This window comes from Dermatophagoides pteronyssinus, unplaced genomic scaffold (genome assembly GCF_027571235.1).
Source record: "Dermatophagoides pteronyssinus isolate colony J.1.1.1.1 unplaced genomic scaffold, Derpt_VIB-CSIC_2022.12 sq0023, whole genome shotgun sequence".
Classification (NCBI taxonomy): Eukaryota; Metazoa; Arthropoda; class Arachnida; order Sarcoptiformes; family Pyroglyphidae; genus Dermatophagoides; species Dermatophagoides pteronyssinus.
The window spans coordinates 83,614-98,262 of NW_027461547.1; the positions used below are offsets into that span (position 1 = coordinate 83,614).

The 14,649-nt window shown below is 31.7% G+C and overlaps 3 protein-coding genes across 3 annotated transcripts; 1 reads left to right on the forward strand and 2 right to left on the reverse strand.

The window, feature by feature from the left end:
• The first annotated feature begins 15 nt into the window (after positions 1-15).
• Positions 16-5,180, forward strand: Sf3b1 (splicing factor 3b subunit 1). Its single transcript, XM_027341946.2, has 7 exons — positions 16-214; positions 278-459; positions 526-642; positions 718-835; positions 1,375-4,510; positions 4,572-4,788; positions 4,844-5,180. Exons 1-7 carry the CDS (start codon positions 187-189, stop codon positions 5,000-5,002), a joined length of 3,957 nt encoding a protein of 1,318 aa, XP_027197747.2. The 5' UTR covers positions 16-186; the 3' UTR covers positions 5,003-5,180.
• Positions 5,181-6,063: 883 nt separating this feature from the next.
• On the reverse strand, positions 6,064-8,002 carry LOC113791939 (putative inorganic phosphate cotransporter). Its single transcript, XM_027341789.2, has 3 exons — positions 7,281-8,002; positions 6,895-7,216; positions 6,064-6,825 (listed from the first exon to the last, which is right to left on the reverse strand). The coding sequence occupies exons 1-3, from the start codon at positions 7,930-7,932 to the stop codon at positions 6,138-6,140; spliced, it is 1,662 nt and encodes a 553-aa protein (XP_027197590.2). The 5' UTR covers positions 7,933-8,002; the 3' UTR covers positions 6,064-6,137.
• Positions 8,003-8,320: 318 nt separating this feature from the next.
• On the reverse strand, positions 8,321-10,290 carry LOC113791918 (putative inorganic phosphate cotransporter). Its single transcript, XM_027341769.2, is given in 4 exon segments — positions 8,321-8,922; positions 8,924-9,071; positions 9,140-9,461; positions 9,526-10,290. Coding segments are annotated over 4 exon segments (1,449 nt in total). The 5' UTR covers positions 10,160-10,290; the 3' UTR covers positions 8,321-8,577.
• Between the last annotated feature and the right edge of the window lie 4,359 nt (positions 10,291-14,649).

Genomic DNA, 14,649 nt, shown 5'->3' on the forward strand with positions numbered 1-14,649 from the left:
GCTGATTGTTCCCGACTCACTCGCGTGTGTTTTTATTTTTGTGTTATGATTAACAATTTATTTTAAAAAAATCTTATTTTTGAATTCATTTTTGGATTGCAATAACTCTTAGGGATAAAATATTCTTCGTCTAAGTCCGGATAATTTTATTCGAAATTTTGCGGGCCATCAATATCATTATTAGTTATGGCGCAACCGGCCAGAACTCGCGAAGGTAAATTCATTTGCCAATCTGATGTAATCATTTCAAAGAAAATCATTTATTTATCTTTTTCAGAAATCGAACAACAAGTGTTGGAAATTCAAGCAAAAAATGCGGCTGCAGCCGCAGCAAATGGTGAAAATGAAGAAGGTCGAATATCATTGTCTAAGGCCAACATGGATACTGATATATATGGTGGAACAAATCTTAGCAGTTATCACACATCTATACCGGCTAATGATGATGCCGAATATGATGTAAGTTTCTTCTCATATGTTTGTGATGATAAGGAAAACATTTTTGACTTATTTTATCGAATAAAGGATGAAGATACGGAGAACGCAAATGGCTCTGCAGATAATGATGAGTATGATGTTTATAAAAAAGCGATCAATGCATTTCAGGCCCCGAAAAATTATCTACAAGATGTTGTCGATGATGTAAGTTTGTTTTTCCATTTGAAATTATTATCATTCTAACATTTTTATGTTTAATTTATCGATTATCGATGATAGAATCATGATCCATTAGCCGATAGACGCGTACCACGAGTTGCTGATCGTGAAGATGAATATAGGCGTCGATTTCGTAATCGCCAGCTATCACCTGAACGCATAGACGTTTTCGCCGAAGGTAAGAATATTCGTTTTTTGAAATTTTTTTCCGAAATTCCTAATCGGAAATTTATATCCGTAATACTTTGTGTGAAAAAAGTATGTCCATATTCAAGCTTGTGATCACGACAATTTGTTAAAAAAGGGTTTGTCTTGCCGTATGGAGAGAATAATTTTATTGAAAAAAAAACATATTCCAGTTTTTTACTAATCGACATCATTACAGGCATTCAAATTGTGAGCGACAAATAACGTACGATAAACATGTGATTGGCATCCATAGTAAGTATTGCTCACACGACCATCATCGATCATCCGGTCTAATCTACTGTCTAATTCTAGTCTGCGAATTTTCTGATTCATTCATTTGGCCAATGTGTTTGTGATCACAATCATTTGCGACATAGAAATGTAATTGTCGATCGTTTACGAGTTCAATGAATTCATTGTCGCAGAAAAAAACGATGCCGATCATTGATTTCTTGATCTACTTGTATCATAATTATTAATCAATTTTTTCTTTTTGAAATTTTCATTTTTTTGCTATTAAAAATTTAGGTGGTAAAACTCCTGATCCAAGTGCTCGTACATACAAAACGATTATTAAAGAAACGGCTTTGAGTAATGAAGAAGCTGAATTGAAAAAGAAATTATTGGAAAAAGCTAAAGCTGGTGAATTAAAACCTACGACAACATCGAATGAATCGTCTACATTATCATCTAGTAATAATAAACGTAGACGTTGGGATCAACCATCAGTAGATTCGGGCGTTGGTTCGGCAACAGACAGTTGTGGTGAATTTTCTGAACCAACAGCAAAAAAATCAGCATGGGATTATCATGAAGCTGCTACACCAGCTATACCTGGTCGTTGGGATCAAACACCGGCGCATGGAACAGATGATTCGAAAACATCCTCTCAATGGGAACCGACGCCGGTTCATATTGGTAACAGTGGTGCTCAAACACCAAGCATAGATTCGATAAACAAGTCCTCACGACGTAATCGTTGGGATGAAACGCCAAAAACGGAACGTATGGAATCTGGATATTCCAGTTGGGCTGAAACGCCTAAAATCGATCGAATTGAAACGGATGAAGGAATTACTATGGGTGGTGAAACTCCTGGATCATCAAAACGTCGATCACGATGGGATGAGACACCTTCATTGATGACGCCATCTACACCGATGATGACACCATCGGGAACCACACCTATAGGTACAAAAGCTATGGGATTGGCGACACCAACTCCTAGCCACATGGTAGCTATGACCCCAGAACAAATGCAAGCTTTTCGTTGGGAACGTGAAATTGATGAGCGAAATCGAATCCTTACAGATGAAGAGTTGGACGCTCTTCTACCACCTGGTTATAAAATCTTACCTCCACCTTCAGGTTATCAACCGATCCGTACACCAGCACGGAAATTGATGGCCACACCAACACCAATGGTTGGTGGGTTTTTCATGCAAAAAGCCGATGAATTAGGCTCAGCAGCTGGTTCAAAAATGATGATGGATCTTGAACCAAAAGGACAAAATCTACCAACGCTCAAACCAGATGATTTGCAATATTTCGATAAACTTCTCACAGAAGTTGATGAAGAAACATTGAGTCCTGATGAACAAAAAGAACGAAAAATCATGAAACTATTGTTGAAAATTAAGAATGGAACACCACCAATGCGAAAATCTGCCCTACGACAAATCACCGATAAAGCTCGTGAATTTGGTGCTGGATCATTGTTTAATCAGATTCTACCATTATTAATGTCACCTACGTTGGAAGATCAGGAAAGACATTTATTAGTCAAAGTTATCGACCGTATTCTGTACAAGCTTGACGATTTGGTTCGTCCTTATGTTCACAAGATTCTTGTTGTCATTGAACCTTTATTGATTGATGAAGATTATTATGCCCGTGTGGAAGGTCGTGAAATCATATCAAATCTAGCGAAAGCTGCTGGTTTGGCAACAATGATATCAACTATGCGTCCCGATATTGAAAATGTTGATGAATACGTCCGTAACACTACGGCCAGAGCGTTTGCAGTTGTTGCATCTGCATTAGGCATTCCATCATTGTTGCCATTTTTAAAAGCTGTTTGTAGGAGTAAAAAATCCTGGCAAGCTCGTCATACTGGTATTAAAATTGTTCAACAAATTGCAATTCTTATGGGCTGTGCCATACTGCCACATCTCCGTAATTTGGTTGAAATTATTGAACATGGTTTGGTTGATGAACAGCAAAAAGTTCGTACGATCACGGCATTAGCGTTGGCTGCGTTGGCTGAAGCTGCAACGCCTTATGGTATCGAATCATTCGATTCAGTTCTTAAGCCATTATGGAAAGGTATCCGTACACATCGTGGTAAAGGTTTGGCTGCCTTCTTGAAAGCTATCGGCTATCTAATACCGTTGATGGATGCTGAATATGCTAATTATTACACACGTGAGGTAATGTTCATATTGATTCGTGAATTTCAATCACCTGATGAAGAAATGAAAAAAATTGTACTCAAAGTTGTTAAACAATGTTGCGGAACCGATGGTGTTGAGCCAAAATATATCAAAGAAGAGGTCTTGCCACATTTTTTTCGACATTTTTGGAATCATCGTATGGCATTGGATAAACGTAATTATCGACAGTTGGTTGATACAACAGTAGAAATTGCTAACAAAGTTGAAGCGGCTGAAATCATTACTCGGATTGTTGATGACCTAAAAGACGAGAATGAAGCCTATCGTAAGATGGTTATGGAAACTATTGAAAAAATCATGTCGAATCTTGGCGCATCCCAGATTGATTCTCGTCTTGAAGAACAATTGATCGATGGTATTCTTTATTCATTCCAAGAACAGACTACTGAAGATATGGTCATGTTAAATGGTTTTGGTACGGTTGTAAATACCTTGGGCAAACGTGTAAAACCCTATCTTCCACAGATTTGTGGCACGATTCTATGGCGTTTGAATAATAAATCGGCCAAGGTTCGACAACAGGCTGCCGATCTAATATCGAAAATTGCTGTTGTAATGAAAGTTTGTCAAGAGGAAAAACTAATGAGCCATATGGGTGTTGTACTTTATGAATATCTGGGCGAAGAATATCCCGAAGTATTGGGCTCGATTCTGGGTGCATTAAAAGCTATTGTCAATGTTATAGGAATGGAAAAGATGACACCACCAATCAAAGATTTATTACCGCGATTAACTCCTATTCTTAAAAATCGTCATGAGAAAGTACAGGAAAATTGTATTGATCTTGTTGGTCGTATCGCTGATCGTGGAGCAGAATATGTATCGGCTCGTGAATGGATGCGTATTTGTTTCGAACTACTCGAATTACTCAAAGCTCATAAAAAAGCGATTCGTCGAGCTGCGGTAAATACATTCGGTTACATTGCCAAGGCTATCGGTCCTCATGATGTTCTTGCAACATTATTAAATAATTTACGAGTTCAAGAACGACAAAATCGTGTATGCACAACCGTAGCCATAGCCATAGTAGCTGAAACATGTTCTCCTTTCACTGTTCTTCCTGCATTAATGAATGAATATCGTGTACCGGAATTGAACGTACAAAATGGTGTACTTAAATCATTATCATTTTTGTTCGAATACATTGGTGAAATGGCCAAAGATTATATTTATGCTGTGACATCTTTGCTAGAAGATGCTCTAATGGATCGGTAAGTTTGTTGAATATTGACTATTGTCTTTTAAGTGCCTAACTTAATTTTTTTTTATTAGCGATTTAGTTCATCGTCAAACGGCCTGTTCCGTTGTTCAACATATGGCACTTGGCGTATATGGATTCGGTTGTGAAGATGCTCTCACACATCTGCTAAATTATGTTTGGCCAAATATTTTTGAAACATCACCTCATTTAGTTCAGGCATTCATGGGAGCTATCGAAGGTCTTCGTGTTGCTATCGGACCTAATAAAATGTTGCAATATACATTGCAGGTATGCATTGTTTTTTCATTAATCATTTAAATCATTAATGATTGTTTATTTTCAGGGCCTATTTCATCCAGCCAGAAAAGTTCGTGATGTTTATTGGAAAGTATACAATACGCTGTATATTGGTGCACAGGATTCGCTTATTGCTGGCTATCCACGCATACCAAACGATTCAACAAATAATTTTATTCGTTATGAGCTCGATTATACTTTATAATCTTATTATTATCATTCATCAATTGAATCTGATCATCATCCTGAACCATCATCATTAATCATCACAATTTCTCATCATCGGCATCATCTTCGTTATTTTTTCATAATGCAAAAAAAAATTTCCGCTATGAAATTATTTTTATTCTTTTCATCGAATTGAATAAATATTATCAAAGATAGTTGTTATTTTCTCTTTTTTTTATCAACATGAAAAGTTATGAATTATTTATTTTTCATTTGAATTTTTCACCCGATATAAGTTTGTAAAATGGGCCTAACTCTAAATAATTTCCATCGTCCATTTGAATTGTCTTTGTAATCAATGATGTTGATTAGAAAATCAAATAACATATTTTTTTGGTTATGACATTCTGACTTGCTATTGTTAGAAATAATTTAATCAAAAATTTGGAATCGAATTGTTTTAATTAATGAAATGTTTGAAAAAAACGCATTTCTATCTGCATCCAGATTGTAAATAAATTTTTTTATTACTATTAAAAACAAATCTTCAATGATAATGATTTAATGAATCTTTGCATTCGGCTAGAATATGTTGTGTGTTGTTAGAAAAAAGCTTCCAACAAGAAAAGTATAATATCAATTGCTGCTTCAAATTCTCAATTCTTTCATTTGATTCGATCGAATTGAATCATTCATCTGTTCCTCACGAGAATGACAATTATTTGGATGAACAATTTCAGAATTAATTATTATCACTTTATTGAAGAAAAATTTGACAAATACCAGATGACCAAAGAAATTAATTTGATATATACCAGATGACAATTCAGATGAAAATGACCGACCAATGTTTCGATAATGACAATAATGCGATTATGAAAAATTCATAAAGCTTAAATATTATATTATTTTTTTATCATTTTTCAAAAGATTATTATTACAATTACAGAAATCGAATAAAATCATTTAAAATCATATCATAGTTTTAAAATAAAAACAATATAATATAATTGAGTCAAGTTGAAATAAGAAACCAAATTTAACGATAACATTAAAAATTGTATATCTGATAAAATTAAAGTTACAGAGTTTCAAAAATTTTCAAGCGGAAAAAACAATGAATCAATTTATTATTTCAATGAATGATCATCATCGTTGTGGACAGAATGTGACTATGATGATAGTGATGTTGGTGTTGATGTTGGTGCTGATGCTGATGCTGGTGCCGATGCCGATGCTGGTGCCGATGCCGATGCTGGTGCCGATGCCGATGCCGATGCTGATGCTGATGCTGATGCTGATGCCGATGCTAATGCTGATGCTGGTGTTGATGCTGATGCCGATGCTAATGCTGATGCTGGTGTTGGTGCTGTTGCTTGTGCTGATGCTGATGATGGTGATGGGGCATTTTTCCAACCCAATGATAGCGGTTTAGCTGATATAAATGATGCGAATGCAATACCGCCAGCCGTACGCAATGCAGCCGTTATATAAAAAACAGTCCACCATCCATGTTTAATGCGACTGGGATTAGCATCAACGATATGTCCTATGACTAACGGACAAATGAAACCACTTGTCATAGAAATCATATTGATTATGCCGAATATTGTTCCACTGAAATCATTTGATAAATCCGATGGTAATGGGACCATACCACCGGCTTGTAGACCATTCGTAACCGTTGTTGCCGTTGCTGCAAATAAAAATAATCCTTCATTACAATTGGCGATAGTAGCCATCAATAGACAAATGGCACCACCAATTTGGGCGGTTGTTTGACAAATTTTTCTTATTGCAGTCTTATCATAACGATCGGTTTTTATGATTCTATCAACAATTATTCCGGTCGTTAATAAACTTTTGAAATAAGATGGGGAAAAAATTAAATTAGTTCCTATTTTTATAATGAAATCATTCAATTTTTACCTGGTACATTCACCCGCATACATTAATGCTGAAAATAACCCGTTCTTTTCCAAGGGAATTTTCAGTACATGATGCATGTATTCTGGAATTTTCAATACAAAAACTGTTTGAGACCATGTTGATGTGAAATAAGTAAAAGCACCAGTCCAGACTGTCCGATTTTTAAGTAATACTAGCCATGATACAGATGGTTTTTTTTGTTTTTTTTCCTTTATATGTTCTTGAATATATTGGAGTTCACTTTCGGATATCAACCAATGCTTTGCTGGATCATTTCGTACAAGACAAAAATATAATATGCTAAAAGTGGTAATCAGTGTACCTAATTTTAATTATTTGATTGATTGTTAATTGATGACAATTCAAAGAAAGATAGAGAAACGAACCTGAAACATAGAAAACAGAAGGCCATCCACCAGCGAATCCATGACGGCTAAGATATCCAGCTAATGTTGATGCTATTAGTGAACCCAAATTACCGCCAATAAATGCCATTGAATTGCTCTTACTACGTTCATGATCAGGTATCCAACGTGATATCAGTGCATAACAAGATGGATAAATGCCTGCTTGAAATAGACCTAGAACGACCCGACTTGTAATCAATAAACCAAAATAATTGCTTAACAAAGGTGTCAAAAGATTTATCATTCCAGTCATGAATAAGCCCAATGTGCACAATATTCGTGGCCCAAACATATCGGCCAGACGTCCGCCCATAACTTGTAAGGAAAAATAACCATAGAAAAAGGCGCCCAAAATCATACCTTGAGTTTTTTTATTCCAATCGAAACGCTGAGCAGTTGTTGATTGCAAATTGATTTCATTTTCCGATTCTGAAGTGTTTTTTTTAATGAAATTGCGATCTGGACAAGCGTCTGTAATTGTGGCCTTAGAGTCAGATTCCTCCATTGCTTCATCATGTGTATCAAAAGTCATAGCTACGATTGCTGTCGATAGATTGATACGGCCAATATAGCTCATCGTAGTTGTACAAAGACATAATATGGATATCAAATGTCGTCTAGGGAATTTCATGATAAAAACAATAATAAATTCAATACTTTTCGATGATTGAATAAATTTAAAAAACGTAATAATGAATTCATTTTAACTTTCTTTATAATCTATTATAAGGAATCGAATGAAATTAATCTAATTTTTGTGTTAGTTATTACAAATTATAATTTAATTTGATTTCAAACAATTCAGAATTTAATTTTGTATAATTTTAATGTTTTTTTATATACGAAGTAAAAAATTGATGGATGAAGCAGAGAGAGAGAGAGAGAGAGAGAGAGAAAGAGAGAGAGAGAGACTGGAAAAATATGCCATAATTTACAAATGGTCCCCATTATCATTTGTAATATTATGGTTAGCCATTGTAACAATAACGATAATAAATAGCATCGTCAAAAAAAACATATGATATTTAGGCTATGAATTTTTAATAATAGTTAATCATAATGAACAAAAATGAAGATTATAATTTATATTTTCTAACAACAACAAAAATGAAGAAAGTAATAAAATTCCAAAGAAATTAAGAAAGATAGAGAAACATTATGTCAACTTTTTTTTTGTTTAATGACATTTCCAAGCAGGAAAGAAAAATTTTCGAGTAAACATAATAATAAATTTGTTATTTAAAATGAATGATCATAATCGTTATGGCGAGAATTATTATGATAATGATGATGATGATGTAGATAATGAAAGTGTATTCTTCGAACTCCATGATCGTCGTCGACATGATATAAATAATGTGAATACGATACCACCAGCTATACGTAATGCGGCTGTTATATACAGAATAGTCCACCATCCATGTTTAATGTGATGTGGATCAGAATCAAGAACATATCCTATGATCAATGGACAAATGAAACCATTAGTCATACCAATCATATTGAATATGCCGAATATTGTTGCACTAAAATTATTTGATAAATCCGATGGTAATGCAATCAATCCACCGGATTGTAGACCATTCAAAATCATTGTCCCCGTTGTGGCTGCTAAAAATAATCCTTTCATTACAATTGGCTACAGCAACCAATAATAGACATATACCACCACCAAATTGTGTAATAGATTGACAAATTTTTCTAACTAAAGTCTTATCGTATCGTTCTGATTTTATGATTCTATCAACAATAATTCCGGTGATTAATAAACTTTTGAAATTGGATAGAAAAAAATTAGATTAGTCCAAATTTCTATAGAGAAATCATTAAATGTTTACCTGGAACATTCACCCATATACATTAATGCTGAAAATAATCCATTCTTTTCCAATGGAATTTTCAGTACATGATGCATGTATTCGGGAATTTTCAATACAAAAACTGTCAATGACCAAATCATTGTGAAATGAGTGAATGCCCCGGCCCAGATTACACGACTACTTAGCAATCGTAACCATGATACAGATGTTTCTATTTGTTTTTTTCTTTTAATATGTGCTTGTATGTATTTGAGTTCACTATCGGATATTATCCAATGCAATGATGGATCATCTCGTACAAGAAGGAAATATAAAATGCTGAAAGCTGTAATCAGTGTACCTAATGTTAATTATTTGATTGATTGTTAGATGAAGATAATTCAAAGAAAAACAGCGAAACGAACCTGAAACATAGAAAACAGAAGGCCATCCACCAGCGAATCCATGACGGCTTAGATATCCAGCTAATGTTGATGCTATTAGTGAACCCAAATCACCGCCAATAAATGCCATCGAATTGATTGTACTACGTTCATGATCAGGTATCCAACGTGATGATAATGCATAACAAGATGGAAAAATAGCTGCTTGAAATACGCCTAAAAGGATACGGCTTGTAATCAATAAACCATAATGATTGCTTATCAAAGGTGTCAAAAGATTTATGATTCCAGACATGAATAAGCCCAACGAGCATAATATTCTTGGCCCAAATATTTCGGCTAGACGTCCACTACCAATTTGTAAGGCAAAATAACCATAAAAAAATGCACCCAAAATCACACCTTGAGTTTTTTGATTCCAATCGAAACGTTGAGCGGTTGATGATTGAAAATCAAATACAGGTTTTGAATTATTGCCAATGATTTTCGGATCTGGACATACATCTGTAATGAATTCTTTGTGATCAGTTTTATTTATTGATTCATCACGAGCCATAGCTACAATTGCTGTTGATAGATTGATACGGCCAATATAGCCCATCATACTTGAACATAGACATAGTATGGATATCAAATGTCGTTTACCGAATTGCATGATGCCAATAATAACAATGATGATGATGATATTGTTTGATAATTGAATGAATGTAAAAAAAGTCCAATACAATCATTTCAGCTATCATTATAAGGAATCGAATAACATTGATCTAATTTTTTTGTTGGCTTTTTTTTGTTATTTTTGGTTGCTAATTTTAATTTAATTTAAAACACAAACCGGATTGTCAGATGATTGCTATGATGATTGATATGATTATTTGATTAATTAAGGATAAAGCATCACTTAAAGCTCGAGAGTATTTGAGGTAAAAATCTTTCATACTATACAGGTTGATAATTTTTTTAAAAATTTGATAACATGCCCTTTAAATTGTCAAATCGCCAAAATGATAATGATAATTATCTCTATCATTGTTTCTTATGCCGAACGAAATAAATAAAAAAAGGAAAAAATATTTAAAAAAACGCCAGAATTTACAAATGGTCAATAGACATACCATTAGCCATACATTGTTTCCATTGTTTATTCAATAGTAAATTTTTGTCTATGTTTTATTTTAATATTTTTTCCTTGTAGTTTTTTTCCTATATGATTCAAAATTATATAATATTTGAATTTAAATTTCAAATTTTACTAAAGTTTCGAAATTTTCAATCCAGATGTTTCAATTTATTTTTGTCTGGCAAGATTGGTAAGAAGACAAAGTAAATAAAATTTGTGGCCATAAATTTAATGAATTTCTATTTCTATTTTTTTCTTGAACAGTATAAACACGAAAGAAAATAGAGAATGAAAGAATGAAAATTTACATTAAACGTATAGGTCAAAAAGATTTCATGCAAACGGGAATTTGTTTGGAACAGGATAAACCAATCTAACACAAATCATAATATTCATTTTTAATTTTGAAATTTTTTTTGCTCCCATTCGACATTGTTGATATTTTGTTATCTTTGTTCACAGAGTTTATTATCTTTGGTTAACTTTTGTGTGTATGTAGATTTAGATGGGTAGCATGTGTTAGATTCGTTGATATATATAGACATCGTTATTATGTAATCGGAAATGTAATGTATGTAATTTTCCACTTTGATTTTACAGTTTCTATTTGTAAATTTAAAAAAAAACTTATTTTCTTGTTTCAGCTGTTTAAAACCATCATTATCAATATTTATGATTTACGTTACTTCCTGAAAAATTGGATACAAAAAAATTATTATAATTGTAATCAAAATAATATACTATCCTTGGCCTTATTTTAACCAACTTTTTGGTCATAATACTTTCCATTTTTTCTTTGTACAAAATATTCAAAACAAGAATCTCTTGGATTACCAAACTGATGAAAATCATGTTTGGTAAAAAAAGATCATGGCGATTTTTTTAGTATTAATATTAATGCCAAATAATGATGATTGCCTTTATATGTTTGGTGAAAAGAGGAGGAGTAGAAAGAGGTGTAAGAAGTTTAAATATCCGTCCTAATTGTTTGTATGTTTCGTCATTATTCACTATTACCATGTAAGATTATTGAGGGCAAGAAAGTAATAAACGATGTTTTCGTTTTTTTTTCGCACTTAGTGGCTAGCCAGCCTGAAAAAAATTTCTCAGAATTAAGTTTGTTTTTGGAAATGCTTGTGCACAATATGATAATCCTTATCAACCCAAAATGGCCAAATAAGATCATAACCGGCGATTAAATATTGTTGACCATATGTGGCCGCCCAATATTCTGACATTAATTTCAATTAAATATATTTAGATCGAGCATGTTGTTTTGGTTTTTTTTCATATTATGAATCAATTAATGCGTAACACAAATGGATAACAAATCAAATATAATTAATTTTAAACAATTATCATTACTTTCTTCAAACTTATTGATGACAATAGCAACGACAGAAAAAAGATACACAAATAATTGATTATAATCAACATTTTAATCATTATCAAATTACGCCTTTTAGTTATTTTAGAAAGCTAAAAATTTTTACATCTTTTTTTAGTTTTTTTTTGAATTTTGTTTTGCTTTCTCTCATAATATAATCATATTCTTTTTCATTCTTATTATTATGAACATATTTGCAAATGGATTTTCATTTACATTGAATTATTTTTTTTACTTGTTTCACAAACACATGTATTTAGAAGGAAAGATGTAGAAAAAAATTACATACTTCATTTGATCCTCTAATCTTTTTGTTCTTTCATTCAAACACGATGAATGATTTAAGAAATAATTTTCATTCCACAATAAACTTTGACGTTTCATTGTCTCATTCTTTATTTTCTTTCTTTAAACAGTACGAAATAATTGAAAACCTTTTTTTCGTTTGATAAAAAATAAATACTTGAAAAAAAAGAAATTCCGTATGTAGGCGCCTCTCTCGCTTTTCGTGTAGGTAGGTCTGTACAACGGTAAAGAAATGAAAAAAATAATGAAAATTATAATCGGATTTCATAAGATTTTCTCATTTTTTTCTTACAAGAATTCTCCCTTTTTTACGTCTTTGATTATCATTTGATGAAGAAAAAAGTTTTGCATTTTTCTTTGATAAAGCAATGGAAGAACCAAAATTTTAGAAACAAAATATAAAACATAAGAACTGAAGAAAAAAAAAGTTGACTTCACTGCCTGAATTCGAATTATGCATGATGATGAGAATGAACAAATTTTTTCATTTCGTCATAAATTACCTTTTATTATCGGAAAAAATTGCACTAACAAATTGTCATTAATCTAATGGTACTTTGAATTGTAAAATCACTGATAATCGAAACATACTAAAAAAATAAACTTATGAATAGCATCATAGGAAAACAAATAACCAAAACCATTATTAATTGATGTTGAAAACGATTACAGGTTTTAGCATTTTTAATTCATATTATTAACAGTGAATCGCTTGTAATAAGGGAATGGTGTTTTTTTGAAAGTATTTTAGTAATTTTTTAAAATTTCACCATCATTCATTATGAGAATATTATGTTTGATGGTTTTTTTCAAACTGAGTGAATTGTTGTTTATTACATAAAATAATGATGATTTTTTATGATTCAAATATGCAAATGATTAGCAAATTTTTTCAGAATAATATTATTCTGTTACTGATTTATATGCAAAATAATACGTGTGAATTGTTTGTCCAATCATTCATTTATAATTATCTGGATATAATTCATTCAAAAAAATGAATTGCTTCTGTTTTTGTTTACTGAAAAATTAGCCATTTATATTCTGAAATGTAAAAAAAGCATTATTATTTTTTACTTTTCACTCATTTCCTTGCATCATGGATTTTTGTTTGTTTTTAAATTTTATTTACTTAAAGTTTTTTTTTAAAAAAAAAGGAAATAAGGAGGAAAAATTAGCTTCTTAAAGATGATGATAATAATGAAAATTTTTAATGTATTTCTGCCAAAAATTCAATCAAATTCTTGTTCTACATGGTTTATTAATTCTGGATGATGATGATGATGATGACAATGATTATTATAATCAAATAGAGAAAAAAATGTACCAAAGATTTTCTTTGATATTTTTCTTCTTCTTCTTACTACTTCATCACTTTCTCCAAACGAAACGTCTTGTGAATTTTTTATTAGGAAAGCTGCTTCAAGAATATTGGTCTTATGTTTTTATTTTTCCTGTTTGATCATCATTGATATTTAGATTTTTTTTTTTGTTTCACTATTCGATTCTTATTTTTCTTGTTATAATACTATTATTATTTTTTCTGATTCTTGGTTTAATATGTTTAGAATGTCATACAAACAAACAAACAAAAAAAATTAAATCGTAATGATGTTGATATTTTTTTCTCCATTTCTGCGAATCCATCGAATCCGATTGTAGGAATGAGAAAAAAAATAGAAAAACAACATTTCTTATCGAATTTCATGGTTATTTTTTGTTTTTTATTTACACTGATGATCATAATAATGTTGATGATTGGAATTGAAATTGGCCTTGGCTTGTAATATTTTATTTTTCCTTCTAAATAAAAAACATGAAAAACAAATTTGTGGAAAATTAGAAAATTATCATCTACAAGATGATAAAATAAAATTCGATCCAATCCGATTTGGGATTTCAATTCCAATGAAATTGATAATTGCTTTTTTGTTTTCTTTTTTTTTCTCTGCCGCTCATTCACTTTGATTTCAATTCTTGTTTACAGTATTAATCCAAGATTTGTTTCCAATCATTTCATTTCAATCTATTAATGATGATGAAAGAAACTCTTTCCGAATGTTATTGACAAAACTATTAAACTTCTGTTTTTCTGTATTTTTACCCAAACAAAAAAAACTATTATCATGGATAAAATTTTTAGAAATTTTCTAAAAATAATTTCGATTAAGCAAGACAAGAATTTTCGATCATCATAGAATTTTATTGAAAAAAAACTTCACAGAACACAGAGTGAGAAATATTCTTGTTTATTCCCACATCATCATCATCATCATCATCACTGTTGTTGCTAAGTCAATTTCAACAAATCATATGAGAATCATTCATTCAT